Source organism: Pseudophryne corroboree, chromosome 1 (genome assembly GCF_028390025.1).
Source record: "Pseudophryne corroboree isolate aPseCor3 chromosome 1, aPseCor3.hap2, whole genome shotgun sequence".
Taxonomy (NCBI): Eukaryota; Metazoa; Chordata; class Amphibia; order Anura; family Myobatrachidae; genus Pseudophryne; species Pseudophryne corroboree.
In genome coordinates this window covers 1,132,344,769-1,132,370,403 of record NC_086444.1, presented here as the reverse complement: position 1 = coordinate 1,132,370,403, position 25,635 = coordinate 1,132,344,769, and the positions used below count along the sequence as shown (strand labels likewise).

The 25,635-nt window shown below is 46.5% G+C and overlaps 1 protein-coding gene across 11 annotated transcripts in view; it reads left to right on the top strand.

Annotated features, from left to right (window-relative positions):
- The window catches only part of JAKMIP1 (janus kinase and microtubule interacting protein 1), a 342,118-nt gene that overhangs the window by 92,644 nt on the left and 223,839 nt on the right, over positions 1 to 25,635 (top strand). For all 11 annotated transcript variants that reach the window (XM_063923480.1, XM_063923560.1, XM_063923546.1 and 8 more), the window contains exon 2: positions 16,810 to 17,103. In XM_063923480.1, the coding sequence (XP_063779550.1) occupies positions 16,975 to 17,103 (129 nt within the window). In that variant the 5' untranslated portion in view covers positions 16,810 to 16,974. The remainder of the gene's footprint in view (positions 1 to 16,809; positions 17,104 to 25,635) is intronic.

Sequence of the window (25,635 nt, the reverse complement as noted above, 5' to 3'; positions counted from 1 at the left end):
GCGTGAGCAGGCAGGCAGGAGCAGGATTGCGGGACTGCTGGCAGCTTGTTGCGGCGGGGTGCATCAAGCTGGTCACTCGGAGGCTGAGCCTCATTGATTCACGGCGCTGGCGGCTGTGTCTGGTAAGTCAAGTGTCTGCACTGCAGGTGCACTCGGCTCTCCAGCAGGAGTTTGGGGCTTTGGGTTTGGGATGGGCTGCGTGCAGGCACATATCATGGATGCATGTGCATGCATTACATCTGCCCTGTAAACCTGGTATTACTGTAGGTAAGAGCGAAGATTGCAGGGCGAGAAAAGGTAGGGATGGCCATTATGGTGGGGCATGCTGGATCGTTACAGGCGAGTATAACTCTCTCTCCCCCTCCCATAATGTGTAAAAATGGGGACTGCCTGCCATAATGTGTAAAAATGGGGGACTCTGCCTGCCTAATGTGTAAAAAAGGGGACTCTGCTGCCATAATGTGTAAAAAATGGGACTCTGCTGCTGTAATGTGTAAAAAGGGAGACTCTGCCTGACGTAATGTGTAAAAGGAGCTCTGTGGTCACGCCCCTATATTTGTATATCGGGGGGCCCACAGGGATATCAGTGTACCGGGCCCCAAGATTTCTGTTGCCGGCCCTGCTTAGGGGTCTATTTATTAGAATGTGCTGCTTACCTCTATTGCTGCAATGTACTGTATCATTAAAATCTTGATAAGGCAACTGAGCGATACTTAGACAGTGCTTGCCAGTAGCTGTAAGGGTTAATTTACCACTTCACAGGGCCAGTCTCATGAGATCTGCGCATGGCTGCTGCCTCTCACAGGGGCGTGGCACAGGTGGGGCACTTCCCCCAAGTCGCAGATAGAGGGTGGTGCCCGCAGGGCATCTGTACTTGCAGCTACCACATCTGCGATACGTGGTGAGGCAGAGCCTTTCCTGTCATACTAATATATCTGCCAGAGTTTTGACCGTATAAAGTATATGAAAAATAGAAGTAATATACAGTATTAGAAAATATCTTCTGTGTATTATTCTAATCATTTTTAGAGTAAAAACTGTGGCAGGCGAAGCAGTGCCTCCCCCGCCTACCTTGTCCGCACATCTCTGATCAAAACGCTGCAAAATTCCAGCAGTTTATTCTGCTGCACCTGCGTATAATGCCCAGGTTGGTACTCCACCTGCACTGTTGGTGTGCCTTGAGGACCGTGGTTGGGAATGTCTGGTGTAATGGATTAGAAACATTCTCCTTATAGCTTTATGCAAGAAAAAGAAAAAAAAAAATAGTACAATACACAATCGATAGATGGATAGATAGATAGATAGATAGGGTATCCGGTCTCTAGGTCGACAAGTCTTAGGTCAACCATTATTGGTCGACAGGTCAAAAGGTCAACAAGAGTTTTCCACTTTTTTTTTTTTTACTTTTTCATACTTTACGATCCACATGGACTACGATTGGGAACAGTAACCTGTGTCGAGCGCAGCGAGACACCTTGCCCGAAGCGAGGGGACACGGTGCACTAATTGGGGTTCCCAGTCACTGTAACTGTATGGCAACAAAGACACCCAAAAATATTTAAAAAGCTCATGTCAACCTTTTGACCTGCCGACCTAGACCTAGACCAAGTCGACTTAGGAACCCTGTCGACCTAGTTACTGTCAACCAATAGTGGTCGACCTAGACACTGTCGACCTAAGTGTGGTTGACCGTCAATACCACACCCGATCGATCGATATTTTTATTTGTTTTTCCCCTTGATCAGTATTACAGTTTCTCACACACTCACCCAGAACTAATTAGTGGCAGGCCTATATTTTTCCTGTTAAGAGTAAAGACCCACCAGTCCAGCAATGAAGGATGTCTATAAATGTAGGGATAACAAAGGGCAGACTACTGAATGAAGTATGTAACCGCTGGCAATAAAACCTACATGGGAACAGACTCAGGCCCTATACTGCAGCATACTGGGCGATTCATCTCTGCCCTCGCAGCCAATGAAGGACTTACACGGAATACAGAGCAGACGCACACAAAAGATAAATCATCCTTACCTAGCCGCTAGATCTGCCACAGCCATAAAGCGCTACACAGGACCTCCCAGAGAAGAGCGAGGTTCATGAGAAAGGTCGCACATGGCCACAACCGTACAACTAAAAATTTTAGCTAAGATGTCCGTGCAAATTACTTTTAACATATTTTTTTTTTTTTTTAATACAAATTTTAAAAAAACTATTTTGTCCAAATGCAGACATTGACATGTGCAGTGGGGGATTTCCCACTAGGCACGTGAGGCCTAGGGGTGACACTTGCATGAGAGCCCCGATAGGCTGAGGGCCAGACGAGGCCAGGTTACCCTTTTTTTTCTTTTTGGCATTACGACTTGTTTTTATTTTGTAACTGGTGAGGCAGGTGGGGGCAATGGTCAGTAAATTGTGGTGGTGGAGGAAAGAGGGTGATGTTGGTGCTGCTTTGGCAGTTGGGAGGCCCAAACATGAAGTGGACAGTGACACATTGGGGGTGCCCGATAATGTTGTGCCTCGGGGCTGCCTGACTCCTAAATTTGCCTCTGGACACGTGGTTGTTAATTACATTGTTACCAGCGGTGCAAGTGGGTAAGTTCGGCGTACTCTTAAGAATTTAGTCGTACCCACCGCCGCCGGGCCGCCGCTCCCTCCCTCCGCTGCTGCTCACCGCCGCTGCTGCTTGAGAGGAGGAGAGCGCAGTGTGTCTCCCTTCAATTCAGCGCTGGCCCATGAGCCAATCAGAGCTCGCGGACCGACAGCCCGATTGTCTCATGGATCAGAGCTGAATTGAAGGTAGACACCCGCACCGCCGCCGGAGACTGAGGGGCAGGAGATGCGCACGCTGCGCTCTCCTCCTCTCACACAAAGGACAGCAGCAGGGGATCGGGGGTGGGGGTGGCACATGTGTAGCTGGCACAGGGGGCATATTTGGCACTGGGAGACGTGTATCTGGCACTGGGGGGCATTTCTGTATCTGGCACTGGGGGGGGGGGCATGTATATTTGGCACTGGGGGGGGGGGCGCAAAAAAATATTGAGCATACAGCTACCATCAATGGCGGAAAGGCCATCTGTTCTCTGCAATCGATGGTAAAACTGTTCAACATTAGTCATAAACCATCGATGGCCATCCCTACATCGGAGATTGTGGCTTGCATAGCATGGTCCTTGGGATGGGAGTACCATGTTCCGACCCTGCCTTTCCGCATCGCCAGGGACATGCGGTGAGGTAAATGGCCGGGGAGTCAATGGCTAGGGCCAGAGCCAGATTTACACACACTATATGAGCTAAAGGGTTCATGTGGGCATTATACGCAGGTGCAGCAGAATAAACTGCTGGAATTTTGCAGTGTTTTGATCAGAGATGTGCGGACAAGGTAGGCGGGGGAGGCACTGCTTCACCTGTCACAGTTTTTACTCTAAAAATGATTAGAATAATACACAGAAGATATTTCTAATACTGCATATTACTTCTATTTCCAGGCTGCAGCACAGATGGTTAAATCAAAAATAACTGAGCTACTAATTAAGTCACCTGTGCTGAAGCCTGCATATCACTAAAACCTGCACTGTTGGTGTGCCTTGAGGACCGTGGTTGGGAATGCCTGCATTAGATGGAGTCCAACATTAAGGGGGTGATGTATTAAATCAAAGAGAGAGAGATACTGTGGAAAGAGGTAAAGTACTAACCAATCAGCTGCAGTCCGAACTCATTTTTTCAAACACAGCCTGTACAATGACAGATGTGGAGTGTCTGGTAGTTTATCTCTCCCCACTTTATCTCTCTCCATATTAATGCTATTTATCAGTATGTACACACAGGTGTGAAGGCTTATGCAATCCATTTAGGGTTCATGCCCAGCTGTGTAACTAGTCATGTGCGGCTAGCGAGCCAGACGTGTGCGATCTGTCATTTCTGGAGGGAGATTCCTGATGCTCAAAGATGCGTCTTTTCTCATTTACTGTATGGGCGCATTTATTTGATTAACAGTGTGTTAACCATGCAGCGTATTGTATGTACTCTTACGCAGGTGCAGGGAAAATGTTCTGTAAGTCTGATGGTGGAAGGGTTCGTCTCCTTACCCAGACAACAGTGTGTAAGGGAACAAAAGGGGAGCAAAACTGCTGTCGCGTCTCTTTTGTGAAACCGTAATTCTGGTCCATTGTTAAGAATCTTGTTTTGTTTTATTCTTACATACTAAAATGATGCCGCCCTCCGTTTTTCCTCTAGTCCGCAAGCAGAGTCTGTGACCAGACGGAAGTCTGGAGTGTAACACACTTTTTATTTCCTTTTATGAATGTCTCCTCTTCCCAGCAAAGTATTATTGATTTATAAACTGGTGTATTGTTTGCAAATGCTGTCATTGGAAAGCTGAAGCAGAGAAGTACTTTCTCCAACACGGTCTCTGTAGTTTGAACATGTTGTATTATATACACCGCCCTTTCAGCAGTGTACGAAGGCGCGTTATTGTGTAGCATGCCTCACTAATCTGCCTGTTCTGCTTGGCAGGCTGTGTTTACCTGTTAAGTCTCCCATTAACGTCATCCATCCTTGAACAAGCGGATGCAGGTAAGGGTGGATCTCGCGCCTCTCTGGTCCAAATCTCTCTACTTTCTCCTGCAGAAATGTAAACCTCTGTAATATTGGATGTTTGGATTCAGTATGGTTTACCGGAGGACAGGATGCTGGCTGTCAATATACCGACAGCGGCATCTCGACCGCCAGAATGCCAGCAACGGCGCAAGTGACAGGAGTCCCCTTGTGGGCACACTGCGCACGCCATGCTGCGGGCTTGGTGGCTCGTTGCGCTCGCCACAGGATCTATTCCCACTCTGTGGGTGTCGTGGATACCTACGAGTGGGAATAGTACTGGTGCACCAGGATTCCGGCTGGTGGCATTGTCTGCTGGAGGGATTCCGACATCCGTATCCTGACCGTCAGGGTTCCGACGGCTGGCAAATTAAAGGCATCCTGGATGTTTAATGTGCTTTTAGGTGCTGACATTATGTTGCCATATCTGTATCAGCAATTGTTTTATTTCCAGAAAATACAATTCATTTCATTTTTAAGGTCAGGATTCAAATGATACTGTATTGTGGGTCACAGCACCTACGGTCACCCACCAGCAGCTATTCAAAGGTTGCTGCCGACATGCGCGAGAAGTTAATTTCAGCGCTCTTCCCTCGGAGGAAGCGAGCGGAAATGTGCGTAAAGAGACCTGTTTAGTCGCCCAAATGGGTCTTTTCATATTAGCGCCCATCCATTTAGTCGGGTTTAGGTACTTTGTGCGCCTTAACCCGTCTCTAATGGGCGCGATCCGCGTGAAAATGAGGGACAATTGAATATCGCCCCGCAATCTCCCGTCACTTTAGACGGGAGATCGGACGCGATAAAACGATTTAATTCCCCCCTAAGATGGAAAAATGAGTGTGCTAAAGTTTTTTTTCTTGTTCCTCAAAAAGATTTAATAGCGAGCAGGAGGAATGTATCAAACCTTTTGTAGAGATAAAGTACCAACCAATCAGCTCCTGTCATTTTTCAAACACGGCCTGTCAAATGACAAATTCTGATTTAATTTAGCTGGGGCTAAAGAATTATTGCTCTTCTATTATAGCACCAGGCCTCCCCCTATGCATGTTGGAATGTACCACATTTCTGTACAGGTTACTGTAGGAGATACTGTGTCCCTTTGTTATGTTAAAATCATTTCTCTATCGTCCTAAGTGGATGCTGGGGTTCCTGAAAGGACCATGGGGAATAGCGGCTCCGCAGGAGACAGGGCACAAAAGTAAAGCTTTTACAGGTCAGGTGGTGTGTACTGGCTCCTCCCCCCATGACCCTCCTCCAGACTCCAGTTAGATTTTTGTGCCCGGCCGAGAAGGGTGCAATTCTAGGTGGCTCTCATAAAGAGCTGCTTAGAGAGTTTAGCTTAGGTTTTTTATTTTACAGTGATTCCTGCTGGCAACAGGATCACTGCAACGAGGGACAGAGGGGAGAAGAAGTGAACTCACCTGCGTGCAGGATGGATTGGCTTCTTGGCTACTGGACATGAAGCTCCAGAGGGACGATCACAGGTACAGCCTGGATGGTCACCGGAGCCACGCCGCCGGCCCCCTCACAGATGCTGAAGCAAGAAGAGGTCCAGAATCGGCGGCTGAAGACTCCTGCAGTCTTCTTAAGGTAGCGCACAGCACTGCAGCTGTGCGCCATTTTCCTCTCAGCACACTTCACACGGCAGTCACTGAGGGTGCAGGGCGCTGGGAGGGGGGCGCCCTGGGAGGCAAATGAAAACCTTTAAAAAGGCTAAAAAATACCTCACATATAGCCCCAGAGGCTATATGGAGATATTTACCCCTGCCTAAATGTACTAAATAGCGGGAGACGAGCCCGCCGAAAAAGGGGCGGGGCCTATCTCCTCAGCACACGGCGCCATTTTCTGTCACAGCTCCGCTGGTCAGGAAGGCTCCCAGGTCTCTCCCCTGCACTGCACTACAGAAACAGGGTATAACAGAGAGGGGGGGCAAAATAAATGGCAATATATTAATATAAAAGCAGCTATAAGGGAGCACTTAATCATAAGGCTATCCCTGTCATATATAGCGCTTTTTGGTGTGTGCTGGCAGACTCTCCCTCTGTCTCCCCAAAGGGCTAGTGGGTCCTGTCTTCGTATAGAGCATTCCCTGTGTGTCTGCTGTGTGTCGGTACGTGTGTGTCGACATGTATGAGGACGTTATTGGTGTGGAGGCGGAGCAAATTGCCAAATATGAGGATGTCACCTCCTAGGGGGTCGACACCAGAATGGATGCCTTTATTTGTGGAATTACGGGATAGCGTCAACTCGCTTAAGCAGTCGTTTGCCGACATGAGGCGGCCGGACACTCAATTAGTGCCTGTCCAGGCGCCTCAAACACCGTCAGGGGCTGTAAAACGCCCCTTGCCTCAGTCGGTCGACACAGACCCAGACACAGGCACTGATTCCGGTGGTGAAGGTGACGAATCAACCGTATTTTCCAGTAGGGCCACACGTTATATGATTTTGGCAATAAAGGAGATGTTACATTTAGCTGATACTACAGGTACCACTAAACAGGGTATTATGTGGGGTGTGAAAAAACTACCAGTAGTTTTTACCGAATCAGAAGAATTAAATGACGTGTGTGATGAAGCGTGGGGTGCCCCGATAAAAAACTGCTAATTTCAAAGAAGTTATTGGCTTTATACCCTTTCCCGCCAGAGGTTAGGGAGCGCTGGGAAACACCTCCTAGGGTGGACAAAGCGCTAACACGCTTATCAAAACAAGTGGCGTTACCCTCTCCTGAGACGGCCGCACTTAAAGATCCATCAGATAGGAGGATGGAAAATATCCAAAAAGGTATATACACACATGCAGGTGTTATACTACGACCAGCTATTGCGACTGCCTGGATGTGCAGTGCTGGGGTAGTTTGGTCAGAGTCCCTGATCGAAAATATTGATACCCTGGACAGGGACAATATTTTACTGTCGTTAGAACAAATAAAGGATGCATTTCTTTATATGCGTGATGCACAGAGAGATATCTGCACACTGGCATCACGGGTAAGTGCTATGTCCATTTCGGCCAGAAGAGCTTTATGGACACGACAGTGGACAGGCGATGCGTAGAGGAGTTATTTGGGGTCGGTCTATCGGATTTGGTGGCCACGGCTACGGCCGGGAAATCCACCTTTCTACCTCAAGTCACTCCCCAACAGAAAAAGGCACCGACCTTTCAACCGCAGCCTTTTCGTTCCTTTACAAATAAGAGAGCAAAGGGCTATTCATATCTGCCACGAGGCAGAGGACGAGGGAAGAGACAGCAACAGGCAGCTCCTTCCCAGGAACAGAAGCCCTCCCCGGCTTCTACAAAAGCCTCAGCATGACGCTGGGGCTTCGCAAGCGGACTCGGGGGCGGTAGGCGGTCGTCTCAAGAATTACAGCGCGCAGTGGGCTCACTCGCAGGTAAATCCCTGGATCCTGCAGATAATATCTCAGGGGTACAGGTTGAAATTAGAGACAGAGCCACCTCGCCGTTTCCTGAAGTCTGCTTTACCAACGTCCCCCTCAGAAAGGGAGACGGTTTTGGAAGCCATTCACAAGCTGTATTCTCAGCAGGTGATAGTCAAGGTACCTCTTCTACAACAAGGGAAGGGGTATTATTCCACTCTTTTTGTGGTACCGAAGCCGGATGGCTCGGTAAGGCCTATTCTAAATCTGAAGTCCTTGAACCTGTACATAAAGAAGTTCAAGTTCAAGATGGAGTCACTCAGAGCAGTGATAGCGAACCTGGAAGAAGGGGACTTTATGGTATCCTTGGACATCAAGGATGCGTATCTCCACGTTCCAATTACCCCTCACACCAGGGGTACCTCAGGTTCGTTGTACAAAACTGTCACTATCAGTTTCAGACGCTGCCGTTTGGTTTGTCCACGGCACCTCGGGTCTTTACAAAGGTAATGGCCGAGATAATATTTCTTCTTCGAAGAAAAGGCGTATTAATTATCCCATACTTGGACGATCTCCTAATAAGGGCAAGGTCCAGAGAACAGCTAGAGATGGGTTTAGCACTATCTCAAGAGGTGCTAAAGCAAATCCCAATTAATGCCGACAACTCGTCTGCTGTTCCTGGGGATGATTCTGGACACAGTTCAGAAAAAGGTTTTTCTTCCCGAAGAAAAAGCCAAGGAGTTATCTGACCTGGTCAGGAACCTCCTAAAACCAGGAAAGGTGTCTGTACATCAATGCACAAGAGTCCTGGGAAAAAATGGTAGCTTCTTACGAAGCAATCCCTTTCGGCAGATTCCATGCAAAGGGATCTGTTGGACAAATGGTCAGGGTCGCATCTTCAGATGCACCTGCGGATAACCCTGTCGCCGAGGACAAGGGTATCCCTTCTGTGGTGGTTGCAGGGCCGCAGATTCGGCAGGCAGGATTGGATCCTGGTGACCACGGATGCCAGCCTGAGAGGCTGGGGAGCAGTCACACAGGGAAGAAATTTCCAGGGAGTGTGGTCGAGCCTGAAAAAGTCTCTTCACATAAGCATTCTGGAACTAAGAGCAATCTACAATGCTCTAAGCCAGGCGGAACCTCTGCTTCAAGGAAGACCGGTGTTGATCCAGTCGGACAACATCACGGCAGTCGCCCATGTAAACAGACAGGGCGGCACAAGAAGCAGGAGGGCAATGGCAGAAGCTGCCAGGATCCTTCGCTGGGCGGAGAATCACGTGATAGCACTGTCAGCAGTATTCATCCCGGGCGTGGACAACTGGGAAGCAGACTTCCTCAGCAGACACGACCTTCACCCGGGAGAGTGGGGACTTCATCCAGAAGTTTTCCACATGCTATTAAACCGTTGGGTAAAACCAATGGTGGACATGATGGCGTCTCGCCTCAACAAAACACTGGACAGGTATTGCGCCAGGTCAAGAGATCCGCAGGCAATAGCTGTGGACGCGCTGGTAACACCTTGGGTGTACCAGTCGGTATATGTGTTTCCTCCTCTGCCTCTCATACCAAAGGTATTGAGGATTATACGGCAAAGAGGAGTAAGACTAGTGGCTCCGGATTGGCCAAGAAGGACTTGGTACCCGGAACTTCAAGAGATGGTCACGGACGATCCGTGGCCTCTACTTCTGAGAAGGGACCTGCTTCAGCAGGGTCCTTGTCTTTTTCAAGACTTACCGCGGCTGCGTTTGACGGCATGGCGTTTGAATGCCAGATCCTAAAAGGAAAAGGCATTCCAGAAGAAGTCATTCCTACCTTGATAAAGGCAAGGAAGGAAGTCACCGCGAAGCATTATCGCCGTATTTGGCGAAAATATGTTGCGTGGTGCGAGCAGCGGAGTGCTCCGATGGAGGAATTTCAACTGGGTCGTTTTCCTACATTTCCTGCAATCAGGATTGTCTATGGGTCTCAAATTGGGATCTATTAAGGTTCAAATTTCGGCCCTATCAATATTCTTCCAAAAAGAATTGGCCTCAGTCCCTGAGGTCCAGATTTTTATCAAAGGAGTACTGCATATACAGCCTCCTGTGGTGCCTAAGGTGGCACCGTGGGATCTAAATGTAGTTTTAGATTTCCTCAAATCCAATTGGTTTGAACCACTAAAGAATGTGGATTTGAAATATCTCACATGGAAAGTGACTATGTTACTGGCCCTGGCTTCGGCCGGGAGAGTATCTGAACTGGCGGCTTTGTTTTATAAAAGTCCTTATTTAATTTTCCATTCGACATAGGGCAGAGCTGCGGACGCGTCCGCATTTTCTCCCTAAGGTGGTATCAGCGTTTCACCTGAACCAGCCTATTGTAGTGCCTGCGGCTACAGACGACTTGAAGGACTCCAAGTTGTTGGACGTTGTCAGAGCCTTAAAAATATACATTTAAAGGACGGCTGGAGTCAGAAAATCTGACTCGCTGTTTATACTGTATGCACCCAACAAGTTGGGTGCACCTGCTTCTAAGCAGTCGATTGCTCGTTGGATTTGTAACAAAATTCAACTTGTACATTCTGTGGCAGGCCTGCCACAACCTAAATCTGTTAAGGCCCATTCCGCAAGGAAGGTGGGCTCATCTTGGGCGGCTGCCCAAGGGGTCTCGGCATTACAACTCTGCCGAGCAGCTACGTGGTCAGGGGAGAACACGTTTGTAAATTTTTACAAATTTGATACCCTGGCAAAGGAGGACCTGGAGTTCTCTCATTCGGTGCTGCAGAGTCATCCGCACTCTCCCGCCCGTTTGGGAGCTTTGGTATAATCCCCATGGTCCTTTCAGGAACCCCAGCATCCACTTAGGACGATAGAGAAAATAAGAATTTACTTACCGATAATTCTATTTCTCGGAGTCCGTAGTGGATGCTGGGCGCCCATCCCAAGTGCGGATTATCTGCAATACTTGTACATAGTTATTGTTAACTAATTCGGGTTATTGTTTAGGAAGCCATCTTTCAGAGGCTCCTCTGTTATCATACTGTTAACTGGGTTTAGATCACAAGTTGTACGGTGTGATTGGTGTGGCTGGTATGAGTCTTACCCGGGATTCAAAATCCTCCCTTATTGTGTACGCTCGTCCGGGCACAGTACCTAACTGGAGTCTGGAGGAGGGTCATGGGGGGAGGAGCCAGTACACACCACCTGACCTGTAAAAGCTTTACTTTTGTGCCCTGTCTCCTGCGGAGCCGCTATTCCCCATGGTCCTTTCAGGAACCCCAGCATCCACTACGGACTCCGAGAAATAGAATTATCGGTAAGTAAATTCTTATTTTTGTTTTCTCCTGCAGAGTCCATAGGTTATCCACAGGATAACATTGGGATATGAGGTAGCGACAGCGGATTAGCATCAAACGATCAAAGCTTTCGGCCTCCAGGAATGCAGCGGGCCCGTCCCTATATCCCCGCCTCCTGGCTCAGGCAAATTGGACCATGGTCAATGGGCTGCTGGTTTTTAGCAGCCATTTAGCTTTTTTTAAAAAATGTTTATAGTCTTACTAGGTTTTTTTGACCGATCTTTCTCAAAAGCGTCTTATACGTACCTTAGAAAGAGTCACTCCAACAACTCCCCGCCAGGTTGCGACAATGCTTACCCACGTGTACAATGCTGTTTCGGCAGGCGTCTGTGTAGGATGTACTAGCAAGTCCAGCAGACGCTACCAGGCTGTGGCCGGAGCACAGGGAGAAGGTAAGGTATCGGTTCCGCTTTGTAGGGAAAATGCGAGACACAGCCGCACTCTCGGTATGGAGACTACCAAACAGTCGCTGATGCGGCTGCTACCTCGGGTGCACCAGCGCTAGGCCTTAGGGATCATAGGCTCCAGGGGTAGTGTGAGGCTGCGATCCTTAGGGTTGATGTCAGCAGTGGGAATAAGACACTCCCTTGGTCGCCCCTCCCCCCCGGTTCATGACCAGTTTCCTCCGAGTTTCCCACCATGAACTGAGTTCCCGCTTCCTTCTGAGACGCTGTGTATCTAAAAGGACCCAGTCACAGCATAGGCAGCTGTATGACTGGTGCAATCGGTTTTCACTGTAGGTTAACGGGGCAGTTGTGTACACTAATAGTGTCTGGATCCACTCAGCGTTCACTAGTGTATTGATCGATCCTGGAAGCGGGGTAAAGTCTCCCTGTATCCCACTCTCCTGAGCCGGGTGATACAGCACTAAGTCTCTATCTACCTTTGAGTACGAATAGTTGGTAAAGCAGTATGTTTCTCCTACATACTTGAAATGGATCTGTAGTTGATTATGTGCTCATATTGCTTATTATACTAATGTATAAACTGTGACTGACTGGTAGTGTGATTGCTGACTTTACTATAATTCTGTCAGTTTCTGTGTATTCCGGTCCTCAATGCTGGTGCAAGTCAGGGAGGGATCGGATTGTATGTCACTTTAACAAATTTTAAAGTGATTGCAGTCACAAATTGTGTAGTAAACACTGTACAGGGGTGTGATTTATTTATCATGTCTAAGAGAGGCAAGGGTGAGGAGGATACACTCTCCACAGCAGCACCTACACTCATTTTATGTTTGTCTTGCAAAGCTGGGTTAACCTCTCAGGATTTGGTTCAAAATGGATTGTGCAAATTGTTTTAGCTTTCACCAAGGCAGGCACAGGTTCAAGTTGAACCGCCATGGGCTACTTTTGCACAGATATTATCCAGTATAGCTGAGTGGATAATGCCAGCTCCTGTACCAGGAATAGGTTACCCTATTAACCCTTACATGCAACATTCCACCTGGGGTTTGTCACATCCAGTACAGGAAACTGCAGCCTCTCAACAAAAACAGGCTGAAAGGCCGGTGGTCGTAAATCATATAGACATGCAACAACATCTTCAATCTACACATGTTTCAGATGAGGACTTATCGCACTCTGGGTCTGCATACAGAGACATGGATGAAGGCCTCAGCTCAGTAGACATACCGGAGCTAATTAGTGCTATGAAAGCCATTCTATCCTCAGAGGAGGCAGCAGAGCCTTTGGTAAAATCTAAGGCACCAGTGTTTAAATGTCTCAAAACAGTTAGGGCTGAGTTTCCTGGGTCTGAACAGCTGACGGAAATTGTGCACCCAGTAAGAAGTTTAAAATTCCAAAGAAATGGAATACCCATTATCCTCTTCCGACTGGGGACGGTTTAAAAAGGGAGGTGGCTCCCAAAGTAGATACGCATGTCATTGGATTAGTGCGAAAATCTACATTACCTCTGCCTTCAAAATCATTAAATGATGTCACGGATAGGAAAATAGATGGTTTTCTAAAAACCATTTTCTCTTTGTCTGGGGCAATTATAAGACCTGCCATGGCATCAGCCTGAATGGCAAAAGCAGTGGCAGCCTGGGCTGATGCTTTGGAGGATGATCTTTCAATGGCATCTAGAGAGCAAAAATTCCATATTGCACATATCAAACAGGCTGCTATTTTTATGGAAAAAGCACCCATGGATATGCGTACAATTGCCTCTCAGGCTTCAGCCTCGGCAGTAGCAGCTCGCAGAGCGGTTTGGCTACGGACATGGAAAGCTGACTCAGAATCCAAGAAGGTTCTGGAGTCTTTGCCTATTACTGGAGATATTCTTTTTTGGTAAAGAATTAAACAGTATTTTGGAGTGAGAAGCAGACTCCCAAGAAAGTGAAGTTTCCTTCCACACACAAATCTAATCTTAGATTTCCAGCTTTTCGGCCCTTTCGGACTCGAGGAAAAGCAAAAGGAAAGGGTTATGGCAAACAGTCTCAATCTGACAAGTCTGTTAAGACTAAAAAGCATTGGGCTACCAGAGGGCTGGCTTCTAAATCGGAAGATAAGCCATCAGCCTGATGGTGCGGGCCTCCACCTGGAGGGCCCCAGGGTGGGAGGCTTACTTCTTAATTTTGCACAGATCTGTCAGCAGTCCAGCACAGATGCCTGGGTGCAAGAAGCGGGATCTCGCTTTCAAGAAACACCCTCCTCAAAGGTTTTTTTTTTTTTTGTACCAGCCCATCTTCAGTGGAAACGAAGGCCAGGGCTTTGCAAGAGGCAGTCCAGAAGTTGCTTCAGTCAGGAGTGATAATTCCATCCTCCTGCACAACGAGGACAAGGTTTTTATTCCAACCTGTTTCTAGTCCAGAAGCCAAATGGGTCGTTCCGGCCCATACTCAATCTCAAAGTGCTGAACAAGTACATTTGGGTGCCTCTGTTTCATATGCAGTCTTTACGTTCCATTATTTTGGCCATGGAGCCGGAGGATTTTATGGTATTCCTGGATATCCAGGATCCTTACCTAGATGTTCCTATAGCACTGTCCCGTCAGCGCTATCTGAGGTTTGCTATCCTCCAGCAACATTTTCAGTTTCAGGCCCTACCATTTGGACTTGCCACAGCTCCCAGAGTATTCACCAAAATTATGGCGGTAATGGCATCTTATCTCAGTCAACAGGGAATAATTTATTAATCCTGGCACAATCTCAGGAATTGCTTCAGTGTCCTCTGCAACAGACAATAGCTTGTTTGCAGAGACACGGTTGGCTCATAAATTGGGCAAAATCAACCCTGGTTTCGTCACAACGGTTGACTGTCTTGGGGGCTGTGTTGGATTTGGGTCTTCAGAGAATAATTTTACCTCTGAACAAAATATCTAAAATTCAGTCAAGGATTCAGGAGCTGCTACACAGTCAAAAGGTTTCCATTCACGCAGCAATGCGTGTGATGGGGTTGATGGTGTCTACATTCGACATTCCACTCTCGCAACCGGTAATTCAAACAATACTCAGAGCAAGGAAACCATCCTCAGCTCGCATTTATCACTGAATATGGCAAGCCTATATTCAGTGGTGCAGTGATCGGAAATTTGACCTTAGGTCGTTCAGAGTTTCCAGGGTCTTAGCATTCCTTCAGGCAGGAATGGATAAAGGTCAAAGGGTGGCTTCCTTGAGAGTGCAAGTGTCAGCATTGACTGTATAGTTCCAAAAGAAAATTGCTAACCTACAGGATGTGTGCACTTTTTTCCAGGGAATGCTGCACATCCAACCCCCTTTTGTTCCTCCTACAGTGCCTTGGGATGTAAGTTTAGTCCTAAAGGCCCTTCAAGTTGCCCCAATTGAACCACTAAAACAAGTGGATCTTAAATGGTTGACAGCTAAAGTTCTCTTTCTACTGGTTATTGCTTCAGCTGGAAGAGTTTCAGATTTAGGGGCGTTGTTATGTTGCCTTCCTTTTCTGATTTTTTTTTTTTTTTTTTTTAATCCAGATAGAGCCAAATCTTGGTATCTTCCTAAGGTGGTGTCTAAATTCCACCTTAACAAAGAAATTGTAGTCCCAGCCTTCCAAGGGCCGGACCTTTCTGTGGGAGATGCATTGTTGGACGTAGTCCGTGCTTTTAAGGATCTATGTAGATCGTACCAGTGCCATCAGAAAATCAGACACTCTCTACATTCTGTACGGATTTCACAAGGGAGGATGGCCTGCTGACAAGCAGACACTGGCGAGGTGGCTTCGAATGACTATTTCAGAAGCATATTTTCAAGCTGTTCTCCCTATTCCGGCTAATGTCTCTGCTCACTCTACTCGTAAAGGTAGGTCTGTCAAGGGCAGCACAACAGGGTGCTTCAGCAGAACAGCTATATAAGGCAGCCTCATGGTCTTCCATTAAGACATTCATTAGACATTATGCCTTTGATACCTTTGCCTCTCTGGAGGCTGAATTTGGGCGAAGGATTCTCCTGTCCAGTCAGGAGTATCCCCACCACTAAATTGCTTCCCAATGTTATCCTGTGGACCCTGCAGGAGAAATAATCGTTATGGTAGACTTACCGTTTAACTCTCTTTCTCCTAAGTCAACATGATCCACAGGGCTCCCACCCTGATGCACCTGATTTGAGTATCTTTTCACTCACTAACCTCTTCCTTCTTGTACGGAAGGGTGTGCATGTGTGCTTCTCGCCTGATTAGGGCTCTCTGTGATGCTCCTGCCTTGAGCTTTGGAAAACAACTGATTTGCTGATATAGGAACAGGCCCGTTGCATTCTGGAAGGCTGAAAGCTTTGATCGTTTGGTCCCAATGTTATCCTGTGGACATAGGAGAAATAGAGTTATCAACGGTAAGTCTACCAGAACTACTATTTTTCTTCAATGCGACAAACCTGGTCAGGCGACAGGTTGTACACATGTATAAATTACGCAGCCATTGTAAAAATATTTCTCGCTCTAATACCAAATATAGTATTATGGTATTACGTATTTTATGTACAGATTCTTTCCTTATCAAGGCCCTTTTGTTGCTTTTGTTTTTTTTATTCTTATGTTCCCAAGAGGAGTTTGGAAATTCCCTATACGTTTTTATGACTTTTGTCCATGGTGTTGCGTAGATTTTATTACACAGCTTGTTATAAAATAAGTACAGGGTTTTATTTGTTTGTTTGTTGTTTATTCTGTGAATGTTTAACAATAAGACCGCTGCAGTGACCTAGCAGAGGAAAGTTACCAGTCCAGTATAAATCTGGTTGGGCAAAGAGTGGGATCATTAAAGTGTAACGTGGGCTCTTAATGCAATAGGTCACTTTTGTGGCCCTATAGCCTAGTCTGTAGGAATCTGCACAGTGATTGCACCATGGAGCTTATTGCAGGATCCGTCTAGAAAAAGTATCTAACCTAAAGACCTTTCCAATTAATGATGCAGAATGGGCGATATTTTGGTCAGAAGGAAAGTAGTGTGGGTGGTTTAATTATGTTTTTAGGTCATTGTGCAATTATACCTGTGTTTTAGCTTTAATTGCAATGGTTTAGGAAATTAAATATATCTTTTTGTTTCTACCACTGCAGGTGAACAGAGAAAAGGAGGATGGCTAGGAGTATAACGCACAGGATTTGCAAATTAAAAAATAGTTGATCTGTCCCCTGGCCCCCTCCCCCCCCAAATGCCAAAGAGAAAACAGTTGGACTAGAAATAATTGGATATATGTGGTGTAGAAACGATTTGCAAGAATCATGTCTAAGAAAAATAAAGCCAAAGGAGACAAGTGCGAAGTGGAAATGGAGGCGTTCCAGACCGCCAACGAGGAACTCCGGACAAAACTCACTCACATCCAAATAGAATATCAGCAGGAGAAAAATAAGGTATTGTGCATTAGGCTTAGTCCACGTTCTGACATGTATAGAAATAGTAACCGCAACTTACCTATAACACAAATCACAGAGAGGAAAGGTGTTTAGTTGCCAAGGATATTTCAATGACTTTAGGGTATTTTGGGAATGCTGGAAAAGAAAAATGATTTTCAAAAATTAAAGTTTATTTATATTTTTTTTTATTTGCTGTAGTTCTTGAGATAATGGATACCCACAATTAATAGGGAACTAAGGGGTCTATTTACTAAACCTTGGATGGAGAAAGTCAATTGAGATAAAGTACCAGCCAGTCCGCTTCTAACTGACATGCCACAGGCTGGGTTTGAAAAATGACAGGAGCTGATTGGCTGGTACTTTATCTCAGTTGACTTTATCTCCATCCAAGGCTCCGTAAGTAGACCCCTTAGGCCCAGATTTATCAAGCCTTGGAGAGTGATAAACTGCACGGTGATAAAGTACCAGCCAACCAGCTCCTAACTGTTATTTTTTTAAACACAGCCTGTTACATGGCAGTTAGGAGCTGATTGGCTGGTACTTTATCTCCGTGCAGTTTATCGCTCTCCAAGGCTATGTAAATCTGGGCCTTAATTATATTGCGTGCATATGAAAATCTACCGGAACATTGTAGAAGGTGAGAGACGCACATTCTAGGTGCTCATTCCACAGTCATTCTAGAATATTCCCCCTCTGTATGTAAGTGATTGGCCACTGTGAGCTGACAGTTCAACTGTTTTCATTGTATATTGTTTCTTGCTTCTTGTCTGGCTCTAATTTTTGAGATACACAATCTAGCAAAACCGGTGTCCTATTCAGAATCGGCACAGCAAAGTTACCCCAAAATCACTCTAATATGATTGCCAATATATTTCATGTGCTATCAGATATGTATAAGCGTTTTTTTCTTTCCCGATGGGGATTAATCCGAAGAGGGATATAGAGGCAGATGTATTAACCTGGAGAAGGCATAAGGAAGTGATAAACCAATGATAAGTGCAAGGTGATAAATGCACCAGCCAATTGGCTGGTGCGTTTATCACCTTGCACTTATCACTGGTTTATCACTTCCTTATGCCTTCTCCAGGTTAATACATCTGCCTCATAGACACTAGCACGTTTATATCCCCAAATCTGCATCTGGAATGTGTAAAGGCTGGAATGTGTAACCGCTCACCACACATCTCTCCCGCCGCTCAGCACAGCGAGATGTGTGCTGAGCGATGCGGGGGAGGACGGGGGGACGCTCATTTCACCCAGCGGGTGAAATGAGTGACGTGCTAGATTGGTCTGCATGCAGGCTCAATCTAGCACCGGCGATAGCGATGTGTGGGGCTGCGCATCGCTATCGCTGTGGGGGGTACACACAAGTGATCTGTGCTTAAAATCCTAAGCAATTTAGTCAGATTGCTTAGATTTTAAAAGGGAAGAAAAGGGCTGTGCTTGAGGTATTGCAAATGGGTAGAAATTATGGAGAGTTGACAAAAATCATCTATATAAAATTGTTTATTGTTATGTTAAATACATCAACAGTAAGTAAAAATAACCACATTTAAAAAAATATATAAATATCTATACTCTGAAAACACCATTGTATGGACACACAGCATCAATCTAAACTTGTATATAGTGTTCCCCTGATTCAGGGTATGAAGTTGATACTGTTTAAAATTGTAACAGTAATGTAACTAAATAGTTACAATTTAGCTCTCCACAGTTTATTCTGACTGAGATAACTGAAGAAATAAGGCTTTTTAATGTAAGTTATGAAGGCAGCAGAACTTTTCTCCAATAATAGGAGAAGATGAGGGCCCAGCGGTCAAATATATAATGGACAATATGCAATATTACCTCTCCTGGGGGCTGGTATTACCGAGCGTCCTCGGTAAAGTCCTGTATAGAGCCCACAGTGTGATGCTAAGGAGAGGAATTCAATGTAGAAATGGTTATCCAAACTTGCTCCTTTAATGTGTAGGTCCCGGACTAGGATGCAGGACAGGTGCCTGTATATTCCCTTGGGCTGGTGGAAATCTTTTTTTTTTTCCCTGGCTGGGTCCACAGGATTATCCACAGGATAACATTGGGATATTGTCGAGCGACAGCGAAAATGGCACCAACACGGTCACGAGCTTTCTGGCCTCCCAGGGTGCATTGGGGCCTCCACTATATAGTCCCGCCCACTGACTCAGTCAGATCAGTTTTTTGCTTGGTGCGGCAGGAAGCCGCATGGTCACAGGGTTGCTGAGAAAGCGGCCTCAAGTTTTCATTACTTTATTTTTATAGACTTACTGTTTTGGTTTTTTGAGCGACTTCTCTTAACAGCGTTTTAAACGCATATTAGACAGTCGCTCCAACAACTCCCCACCGGGTCGCAACAACGCTTACCTTCGCGGTACAGTGCTGTCTCGACGGGCGTCGGTGTCGGATGTTCTAGCAGGTCCAGCAGACGTTACCAGGCTGTGGCCGGAGAATGGGGAGACGGTGAGTCTATGGACTTCCTCTTACTAGAGGGGTCAGGACACAGCTACACTGATTTGGTGGAGACTGCAAACAGTGTGTTGATGCGCCGAACATCTCGAGTGTGACAGCGCTACGCTCTGGGGATCATAGGCGCCAGGACTAGGTGAGGCCGCGATCCTGGGAGTTTAAGTCAACAGGGGGTTTCAGACGCTCTCCTGGCCGTCCCTCCTCCGAGTTCATGGCCAGTTCCCGCGTGTCTCTCGTTTCATGAACTGAATGACCTCCCTTCCGGTCAGACGCTACCACGAGGGTACTCTGTCGCAGCTTAGACGCTGCGGTTGTCTACACTGGATATAAACCCGCCCAGACCGAGTCGCAGGCCTTTAGCGTCTGCATGCACGTGGAGTCACTCAGCGTCCGTGTCCGTTGGTGAGCGTCTGTGTCCGTTATCAGTTACCAAAAGCGGCAGTGTACACCAGTAGCGTCTGAATCCACTCTGCGTCTTACGAGCGTCTTTGCTTGGATATGGAAGTGTGGTGAGTCTCCCTGTATCCCGCTCTCTGGAGGCAGGGTATACAGTACTAAAAATTCCTTCTACTTCTTAGTGTGCATTGTTCATTTTTAGTACCTATTGCATATGAGACCTGTATATTACTGTGTTTTCTGCATGTTATGTTGAAAAAAGAACCAGTTAAACAGAAGTACAATTTTCCTACTTATGTATAAATTATTATGGAGGTTGTATTCTCATATGACAATGTCTAATGCTTTAACATGTGACTGCCTGCTAGTATGCGTGCTGACTTTTCTGTGTAATGTCAGTCCTGTTCTGACCCTCAAATCAGGTGCACTGTGGTCAGATTGATTTCACCTCTATATACTGATTATAGGGTGTTTTTCAGTCACAAAATTGTGTAGTCAATATCCGAAAAAATGTCTGTGAGCGGCAAAAGTGATGAGAATTTGTCAAGCACTCCTACAGCCCTAACATGCTTATCTTGTAAGTCAGGGGTAATTGATATGAATCAATTGGTCACTTATGAGGGTTTGTGTGCAAACTGTTTCGCTTTTCAGCGAAGTAAAAAACAGGAGTTAGTTCAACCTCCAGTAGAGCCACCATGGAATATGTTCGCAAAGACTCTGTCTTCAATAGCGGACAGGTTAGCTCCAGTAGCACCACCTCAAGGGTTAGATTACACTATGAAACCCATACATGCAGCTCCCTTCCTATGGTTTGGTTCCAGTAGCCTCTACAAGCAACCAAGGGGCAGGTAAGACTAAGACAGATACGTCTGTATGGCAGACTACACAAGAGGATACATCGGATGATGATGCGGAAACAATAGATTCTACTCCGTATGATGATCAGTCGCAGAGCTTTAGTTCAGATGATGTAGCTGAACTTATTAATGCAGTGAAGGCTGTGCTTTCTCTGGAAGAACCAGCCAAGACAGCGTTAAAAGCAAAAGCACCTGTATTCAAACGAACAAAGTCAGTGAAAGCTGAATTTCCAGCGTCGGAGGAGTTGACGGAAATGATGGATGAGTCTTGGGCAGCGCCCGGTAAAAAGTATAAGATTTCTAGGAGATGGGATTCTTATTATCCATTTCCTGCTGGAGATTGTTCGAAGAGAGAAGTTCCTCCAAAAGTAGATGCACATGTTCTGCGACTCGTGCATAAATCTGCTTTGCCACTGTCATCTACCTCTTTGAATGATGTCAGACAGGAGGGTAGAGAGCCTATTGAAAAATATTTTTTTCTCTTGTGGGTGCAATGGTAAGACCTGCTATGGCTTCGGCCTGGGTAGCAAAGGCAATGGGCGAATGGATAGAGGAACTAGAGAATGACATCCCCTCTCCTACTAGGGAGCAAGAGGATCGTCTTTGCCGTTTAAGACAATCTGCCCAGTATTTAGAAGAAGCAGCCATTGATGTAGGCACTGTTGCTTCTAAAGCTTCAGCCCTGGCAGTAGTCGCTCGCAGAGCAGTCTGGCTACGGACCTGGAAGGCAGATGCGGATTCCAAGAAGGAATTGGAAGCATTGCCTTTCGTGGGTAATATATAATTTGGAAAACCTTTATCGGATATCCTAGAGTCAGAGGCTGAATCGAAGGTGGTCAGATTTCCGGCTACCTATAACCCTAAATTCAAGGGTTTAAAATTTCGCTCATTTCGCTGGCAAAGCAAAGCGAAAGCTAAAGAGGAGCCTGAACAACCCCAGTTTAAATCCAGGGGTAGGAAGCAGTGGGCTAGCAAAAAGCCAGCTTCCAAACCTGAACAGAAACCCTCAGCCTGAAGAGACGGGCCTCCGCCTGGAGGATTCCAGGGTTGGGGGCCGACTCCTGCAATTGCACACACATGGCAACAGTCAACAACAGATGCCTGGGTGCAGAAGGTAGTATCTCAGGGGTATGGGTTCCCATTCAGGAGGCAGCCTCCTCAAAGATTTTTCTGCACCAGCCCGTCTCGTATAGAGTCGAAGGCCAATGCCCTGCAAGAAGCAGTCCAAAAATTACTGCAGTCAGGTGTGATTGTCCCAGTACCTTCATCACAAAAGGGACAGGGGTATTACTCCAATCTGTTTCTAATCCAGAAACCAAATGGGTCATATCGACCAATTCTAAATCTGAAGATGTTGAACAATTACATATGGATCCCGAAGTTCCACATGGAGACGTTACGCTCCATAATGTTGGCTATGGAACCGGGAGACTATATGGTATCTCTGGATGTACGGGATGCTTACCTACATGTGCCTATAGCACTATCACATCAGTGTTACCTCAGGTTTGCCATCCTCAAGGAACACTTCCAGTTCCAAGCTCTGCCCTTCAGGCTAGCTACAGCACCCAGGGTGTTTACCAAGATCATGGTGGTTATGGCAGCTTGTCTGCGCAAACAAGGGATACGAATATTCCCATACCTAGACGACCTATTAATCTTAGCACAGTCGCAAGATTTACTGTTGAGCCATCTCCAACAGACGATAGTTTGTTTACAGAGACACGGGTGGCTCATAAATTGGGAGAAGTCGTCCCTGAATCCGTCACAGCGGATGGTTAATTTGGGAGCCATATTGGATTCAAACCTACAGAGTTCTCTTACCAGAGAAGAAAATAGTCAAGGTGCAGGTCATGGCTCAGGAAGCGTTGCAAGCCCAGACAATGTCAGTCCATGCGGCAATGCGACTGTTGGGTCTGATGGTATCAACGTTCGATATGGTGGAATATGCGCAATTCCACTCCAGACCGTTGCAGCATCTCATTTTGACCAAATGGAACGGAAATCATCAAACAATAAAGAAGCAGATGATAAAGATTCCAGTAAATGTAAAAAGGTCTCTAGCATGGTGGCTACAGACAGACCATTTAAACAAAGGGAGACCCTTTTGGATAAAAGAGTGGCAAGTACTGACGACAGATGCCAGCCTACAAGGCTGGGGGGCGGTACTCGGAAGCCTATGGTTCCAGGGAAAATGGACCGAAAGGGAAAGTCGCCTGCCGATAAATCTGTTAAAAATAAGAGCCATTTACTTGGCCCTAGTTCAGGCAATCTACAAGGAAGACCATTCCAGATCCGCTCAGACAACGCGACGGCAGTAGCATACCTCAATCATCAAGGAGGAACTCACAGCAAGAGTCTGATGGAGGAAGTAACTCCCATTCTAAAATGGGCGGAACTCCATCTCCCAGCATTGTCAGCAGTATTTGTCCCGGCTGTACTAAATTGGGAAGCGGATTTTCTCAGTCGGCACACCATTCAGGAAACCGAATGGGCACTACACCCAGAAGTGTTTCAGACACTGGTGAACAGATGGGGTCTACCGGAGATAGACCTTATGGCGTCTCGTCTAAACAACAAAGTTCCGAGGTACGGATCAAGAACAAGGGACCCAGGAGCGATCCTGGTAGACGCACTGTCAGTAGAATGGAGGTTTCGGCTGGCATATTTGTTCCCTCCAATATCTCTGTTACCCAGAGTAGTGAGAAAGATAAAACAGGCAAAAGGAGCAATCATTCTAATAGCTCCAGCTTGGCCAAGAAGGCATTGGTACACAGATCTGTTGAGAATGTCCGTGGAAGCACCGATACTGCTCCCTCAACGTCCAGATCTGTTAATGCAGGGTCCTTGTTGTCACAGTCATCTGGATCGCCTGTCTTTGACGGCGTGGCTGTTGTAAACCTCTATCTTAGAGGCTAAAGGATTTTCAAAGCAGGTAATCCAAACCATGCTTAGAGCAAGAAAGCCTTCTTCGGCCCGTGTATATCATAGAATATGGCAAGCCTATATTCATTGGTGTTCTGGAAAAAATTACAATCCGAGATCTTTTAAAGTAGCTAGAATTTTGGATTTCCTGCAGGCAGGATTGGATAAAGGGTTGACGGTTGCTTCCTTGAGGGTGCAAGTCTCAGCGTTGACTGTATGGTTTCAGCAGAAGATTGCTGACCTACAGGATGTACGTACATTTTTCCAAGGAGTTGTACATATTCAACCTCCATTTGTTCCTCCTGCAGCTCCCTGGGATTTGAATTTAGTTCTTAAATTTCTCCAGGGTCCTTTGTTTGAACCACTTGAGAGAGCGGATCTTAAGTGGTTAACGGTTAAAGTTCTTTTTTTACTGGCAATGGCGTCAGCCAGAAGAGTGTCAGATTTAGGAGCATTATCATGTAAGTCTCCTTTCCTAAGTTTTTTTCCAGACAGAGCAGTTCTCAGAACGAGATCTAGTTATCTTCCAAAGGTGGTGTCAAAGTTTCACCTGAATGAAGAGATTGTAGTCCCAGCTTTTCAGGTATCGGGACTATCTGCGGAGGAAGCGTCACTGGACGTGGTCCGGGCTTTAAAAATCTACATAGATCGTACTAGTGCCATCAGGAAAACAGATTCCCTCTTCATCCTCTACGGATTCCATAGGAGAGGTTGGCCTGCTAGTAAACAGACGCTGGCGAGATGGCTCCGAATGGTAATATCAGAAGCTTATTCTCATGCAGATCTCCCTATTCCGGCTAATGTCTCTGCACACTCTACACGTAAGGTAGGTCCTTCTTGGGCAGCACAACAGGGTGCTTCAGCAGAACAGATATGTAGGGCAGCCACATGGTCTTCCATAACCACATTCATCAGACATTATGCCTTGGATACTCTTGCCTCTCATGACGCAGACTTCGGGCGAAAGGTCCTCCTGTGCAATCAGGAGCGTCCCCACCACTAAAATGGCTTTGGGAATCCCAATGTTATCCTGTGGATAATCTTGTGGACCCAGCCAGAGAAATAAACGTTATGGTAAGAACTTACCGTTGATAAGAGAAATCACGTTATGTCCACAGGTATCCACAGGGATCCCACCCTGACGCATCTGATTTGAGGATCTAGACAAACACTAAAAACCTCTTCCTTCTTGTATGGAAGGGTGTGCATGTGTGTTCTTATCGCCTGTACAGGTCTCTACCTAATGTTCCTGCCTAAAATCGCTGTGGAAAGAACTGATCTGACTGAGTCAGTGGGCGGGACTATATAGAGGAGGCCCCAATGCATCCTGGGAGGGCAGAAAGCTCGTGACCGTGTTGGTGCCTTTTTCGCTGTCGCTCGACAATATCCCAATGTTATCCTGTGGATACCTGTGGACATAAGAGAAATCACGTTATCAACGGTAAGTTCTTACCATAACGTTTATATTGCCCTAGATACAGGGAATCACACAACTCCAGGACATTGAATGGAGCAGACGCTGTGACCGCTAATTGCGGAGGAAATACACAGGTGTGGCGCTAGCCGGAGCCGTTGCTGGCAATGAAATTAGAGACTGGAGCGCTGTCCCACGGCCAAATGCTGCCGTCAGATGATGCAGGCTGGCGCCGTATGAAGACCGCAATGGAGCCACCGTGTAAATGGGGAAATCCTCCGCTGCAGAACAAGGTTCCTTAGAGCTGAAGTGCCGTTGGATCGGTGATCAGAGTAAAGGGGGAGGAGCCTAACGTGTTTCGTCACTATTAACGTGACTTTTTCAAAGGAATACCACCTCCACTACGTTAATCCTATATATAGCAGTAGTAAACGTACAGCCAGGTGCGAG